The sequence below is a fragment of the Habropoda laboriosa genome, unplaced genomic scaffold (genome assembly GCF_001263275.1).
Source record: "Habropoda laboriosa isolate 0110345459 unplaced genomic scaffold, ASM126327v1 scaffold20, whole genome shotgun sequence".
In the NCBI taxonomy this organism is placed as follows: domain Eukaryota; kingdom Metazoa; phylum Arthropoda; class Insecta; order Hymenoptera; family Apidae; genus Habropoda; species Habropoda laboriosa.
In genome coordinates, this window is record NW_017100143.1 from 372,413 (window position 1) to 378,279 (window position 5,867).

General features: G+C 35.1%; 1 protein-coding gene across 1 annotated transcript; it reads right to left on the minus strand.

Annotated features, from left to right (window-relative positions):
- Positions 1 to 534: 534 nt before the first annotated feature.
- LOC108573065 (thyroid adenoma-associated protein homolog) lies at positions 535 to 5,111 on the minus strand. The gene is made up of 11 exons (XM_017935432.1): positions 4,933 to 5,111; positions 4,721 to 4,861; positions 4,017 to 4,661; positions 3,532 to 3,951; positions 3,212 to 3,454; positions 2,816 to 3,142; positions 2,257 to 2,739; positions 1,990 to 2,177; positions 1,233 to 1,930; positions 910 to 1,175; positions 535 to 840 (listed from the first exon to the last, which is right to left on the minus strand). The coding sequence occupies exons 1-11, from the start codon at positions 5,098 to 5,100 to the stop codon at positions 535 to 537; spliced, it is 3,885 nt and encodes a 1,294-aa protein (XP_017790921.1). The 5' UTR covers positions 5,101 to 5,111.
- Between the last annotated feature and the right edge of the window lie 756 nt (positions 5,112 to 5,867).

Sequence of the window (5,867 nt, forward strand, 5' to 3'; positions counted from 1 at the left end):
CTCGTTCAACGCAGATAAAGATCGTCGGCGCACACTAATACTCGACGGTCACGACGCAGAGGCGCGAAAAACGCGAAAATCCGACGGATCCGCGGTATAACGTCACGAAATACGTACCGAGTCGGCGAACGTCGGGCCGCAACAGTGGCGACTACCGGCGCCAAGCGGTTCAACTAAATTCTCTAGCCACCGACACTGGGGATATTCCCCCAATCAACGCTTACCACCACTCCTCGACCGTATTCCTTTTCAAATTTAACGAGACGTCTGTTTCCAGTGCTCGTGAAAGTAAATAACGGTGTCGTGCAACTTTGAAAAGCAGAATCTACCCTCGGTAAGATTCTTTCACGAGCAACCTCTTTTTCTATAGATTATTCATTTTCCGTAGTTCATTTCCTCTCTAGATTATTTTTCAGCAATTAAAAGACACTTGTATGAATCGTTCGTATTTACGCTTCGCTGAATACACAAATGAAAGTCATATTTTGTATAAAAAATTTAATTTATTCTAGACGGATGTACCATAAATACATTTCAAAATATCTTTTTATATTCTTTGTATGCTAAAACTTGCAACAGTTTGCTTTTATACGTCGGGTTTAAAATATCCTGCAGTTTATTCTCAATGGCGGGAACGTAGATTTCGTAACTTTTTACGAGCGTTCGAAAAGTGATAGATGTTTGAAATTCGACATTTAAAATAGCATTTATCCAATCTATCGCGTCGTCTCCTAATACAACGTCTATATGACGTTTCATATTTTTTATTATAAATTCTGCACACGTCTTTGACACCTCTACAGGCTCAAAGAAATCGTAATTTATGCATTTATTGAACACCTTGAATTAAACGAACGTTGTACTTTACGATATTTTACATAAACCTATCTGCTTCGAATAATTACTTACATCTGTATCGTCCATTTCGTAGTCTGTGTCATAGCACAAGAGTGCTATGCTCCAATAAAAAATTGCAACACACATAAATTCGGGATTTTTGCTACGTACATTCCATTCGTAGAATTTCGAGAGTAACAAATTCAGATGGGAAACATTATTGGACAAAGTACAATGTACTGGAACATGATCGATTAACAAAAATGCCTCGTGTCGTACGTTACGATTATTATCTAGTAATAATTGCAACACTGTGCTCCACCATTGAACCTTAACATCTGTGACATATTTAATTAGCTTTTTAGATAAAGTTTTAATAAAATTTCGCAACTTACGTTGATCGTCGTCACGTTTGTAGCAGGCTAGGAATAGGTCTTGCATAATTTCAAATACAGATCTTCTAAAATCTCCACTTAAAGTTGCGATCCATAGGTAATCACAAAGGTAATAAAGCACGTCACATGTACACTCCAAACTAATTTTTCCCTCGTTCTGTTGTAAAGATGATAAAGTCACGTATGATTTCCCCAATAATCTTCGATAACAATCTCTTTCGTAATAAAAATGTTTATTATCATTTAATCGTATGTTATTCAGCACAAATTTGCAAATGTCAATTTTTCTCGTGACATCGGACGATTCAATCTGATCGAGGTATATTAAACTGTTGTATAGAAAATCGAATATTGCATCTTGTAATTCAGGACTATACGTATGAAAATATTCTATCGAGTCACGGATTTGATCTGCAGCATAATCTAATAACGACACCGATACGTCGTTGTATTTTACTTCATTAATGATCTCTATAACATTCGACCACGCAATAATTTGCGTTTCAGAAACTGTTAAATTATGCAGATATATTTTAATTAATATGCACTGATGAATTAGTGAAGTTTCCCTCGCTATCGATCGAACGAATTCCATGGCTGATAATTTATACAATTCTCGTGCAGGTCCCTGTTTTAATTTTTCATGTAATAAATGTGAAACGAGCATATTTAATGTTGAACATTGTTGCATCAAGTATCTGCAATTTAAATAATTATCAAATTCTTCAATTTTTCACAATATTTCTAATTTTCTTACGTTTTATCTGTTTTGCATATTTCACTGCAAACTTTCACATAAACTTCAGCCAATAAAAAACATGGAGGCTTGGAATTTCTTTGCTCTAAATTTTCTAACATCCAAATTGTCTTTTTAAAAAATTCATTCCAACCTATGTCGAGAGATTCAAATGACTTGAAGTTAAAATATTTTAGTATCTCATGTACCTAAGAAAAATATAAGAAACGATACTTTAAAATATTGTGAATATTTAAAAAAAGAGAGTTTATTTAAATCAATATTTACTTGTAACATATAGCCATGTACTAAGTTTAAGGTCAAACGATTCTCTTGTGCAAACATTATGTTTTCAACTACTTTTTTTAGAGTACAACCTACAGAGTCTTCTGTCAACAAAGGTACAAGTGCTCTGGCTGCTAATTTACGTGTTTCGAATATAGCACTTTTTCCACATTGTATGACTAAATGTATAAGATCATTGCTATGAACTTTCAATGGAACATCGCTAGGTTCAGAATTATGGCTTTGATACAACCGTGATAATAGTAATAAAATCGATTGCACGTTTGACTTTATAAGAGTATCTTCCATTCCCACAAATGTTTGCAATTCCTCCAAAATGAATAGCAATAGATTAGGATACTTTTCAAAGAACACTCTATAATTCATTTTATTGTCTGTAGTAAGATTAATATGGTCTTTCGTTCGTTGAACACCAAATATTCTGATGATAAGTGCACTGAAAAGTAAGGTTGCCGCGTTTCTTTCCTGTAAAAATAAGGACAAAGAATTTATCTCGTTTTTGTACCGTGCAAAACAATTGTAAATATTTTGAATGGCTCACCGCCCATGTTGAAGCATCGTAGCTCTTAAACGCCGCTATTAAACCATCTTCAACATAGTTATTTACTACTTCTGCAAGATGTGAATGCCTAAAAATTCCTCTTAAGACATTCAGAGCATGTGTCTTAATTTCTGTGACTTGAGCATTCAATGGTGTACATAAATTCTTGTATTCTGTAAATACTGAATTAGAGTACATCAATTCTTTCACTTCATCCCACACATTTTCGCTTTCCAATTGTGTGAGTCCTAACAAAATTTTCATCACACAATCAAAAGTTGTGGTCTTTGTATCTTTATGTTGGCGAGGTTCTGTAGATAGTAAAGCCTGTTAAGTGAAATTTTTATGATTCGTTTTTAAAAAAAAAAAATGTACAAATCACTTGATCTTCTTTACCTGTATCATAAATGGTACACCTGCACTTCTTCTAGTTGCACATAATTTCGAATTCTCTTTAATTCCTGTAATGGCAGTCATGATCTGATGTAACCATAATTTAGGCAATTGATTTAAGCTCGTTTTATTTAGGCGCCATAAACGAGTACATAGTTGATTGAATCCTATGTGTGCCTGTTCGAATGCTCCTCTGTGCTTTGTTTCAGTAAGCAACGAGACCAAGTGTTCTCCTATTCTGATAATCTGTTAAAAAATCAATATGACTCGTTTGCTTCTTACTTTTGATTTTAAATCTCGAATTATAAATCGTGAAATTTTACTTGTTCTTCATTTAAGAGTCCTACAGACGGATTATCTTCGCATATCGGCGCCTCGGTGGCGAGTAAACCAAATAATAAGCTAACTTCCTTTATAGTACGCCAAGAACAAAGTAAAACCATTTGTGGAGTTACTATTTGTTTTTCAGGTACCGAATCGCATATTTCATTGATAGTTTTTATATTCAGGTCCATTGGTAAATGTCCTTCTGGTGAAGAATTATTTACTATCAATGAAACTGCATGGCTGAACTGAAAACATGCAGAAATCAATTCTGCTATAGTGTTTTGCCATAATTGCTCTTTCTCCACACTCTTCAAATTGCATTCCTGTAGCAAATTTCGGATGCAAAATAGATATCCATACAAGGAATGTTTTGTAACAGTCTTCACTATATTCTGTTTTGCAAGAGTCAAAGATTCCTGCAAAAATAATTCATATAGCTATCTTTATACAATGATTGCAATATACACACAGACCCAGATACCTTTAATTTTTCTAGCAAAATTAGTATCAATTGCAACAGAGGTGCTTCTGTTATATCTTCAGAGCACCTTGTTATACCCAATTGGTTTTCAAGTACATTCTTTACAATAGGTGACAGCATGCTGACTTTAAGCATGCTAGCTGCTGTGATACTATCAATAGGTCTAATTCTGTTACCTAATTCAATAGCAACAGTGATAATATCACAAACACGACTTTCATTATCTAACTGTAGTAAACTTGGCTCTACTGACTTTATCAAGTTAAATGCCATTTCTTTGTTCCCTTCATACGTGTCTAGTAACATTAGATCGAACAATGCTTCCACTTGTTCAGCCTTCCAACAGATATGTTTGAATTCATTATCTAAAAAGTCTTTCATCAAGAGTAATATCTGCAGAGAAGATTTCCTTCTGTTGTATGTTGCATCTGGACTGCATATGCACATGTTACGGATAGATTGAAAAACATTGCAATACATGTCTATCTCATTCTGAAGAATGGAGGATATTTTGTAAGATGCATCTAATATTTCCTGTTTCACTTCTGATGGGCTGCAAGTTTTCTTGTAATTATCCCTGATTTTTTCTTCTTGCATACATTGCCTTCTCACGACAGCCAAGCTGTCTTTCATACGCTTTAAAGCCTACAGAAAAAGATGTTGTAAGTGACAGAAAGCTCAAGTCTCAATTACGACGATCTTACCTTTTTTATCAGAGGCACAAATTCGAGTTTTTCCTTAAAATTCACTTGCAAAAATAAGACAACTATATCAAGTTCCTTAGATTTAAATTTCAGAGTGCTCTTTCTAGACTCAACCACAAGAGCAAGTGTATTTAATTTAATCTGAAACGATCGTTAAATTATAACACAGAGATCTAGATTTTCTAGAAAAGATGTATTTTACAAATTAATACTTCTTCGTCGTGATGATACACATAGTGTTCCAAGCAACTATAGGTCACAGAATCTCTCCAATATTCATCGTTCGAATTGAAAATCTTCTCCTCGCTATCCAATTCCCCGCTACGTTTCAGTACTAACAACTCTTTTAATTGTTTCTTTATTTCCTGCGGTGTAAACATACTACTTAACAAACTCATGTTGCATACTATCAGAACACGTGTACCGTACGCACAGCGCCAAAATAGTAACGCAGGAGTCGATTTTTGTCATTCATAAAACTGGTTTTTTATCGACTGCCAGTTCCGCAGCGACGACATTCTCCGCAGTAGGAAACGAACGGAACTCATTCATATAGTGCTGGCACCTACAATTCAAGCCTCGACTATCTTTCGGTAGAACGAGCATAGTTATCATGCGATTATCGTTTAACAGGCTTTCCATTAGCTAAACAGTAACATTCGTTTCGCCTTTGGACTAATTTAATTTAATACTCGCAACTCTGCACTTCGTATTTCGTTACGTGTAATCAACAAAGGGATTATACAATTTGTGTACCAACCACGATTACACGCTCCACGTAACTTTAAGTTCAATCGCAAGCGTACATACGTTAACGTTAATTCGAACGTGTACATTAATTACACATCGAGGAAATAATTAAACAGCCGTATATTCGATACACGCTGTATTTCGCGTAATAAAAATTGCTTCAGCTTTACAGCGATTAAACGAAGAATTTACAAACGAATTTTTCCACCTTTCTTCGGGTCGACCTTCTCGAGAGTCGTACTTTTGTTCGAAACTTTCTGTAGACAGTGTACGTAACGTTGAATGGCGAAAAAGCCAATTGCATCGAATGTTTGCCTGTGCTCGTTAATGCGGCCGACGCTCGCGAAATCACCGTACCTCGGTGCGCGATATTGATTCGAAAAATACCTCGGACCAC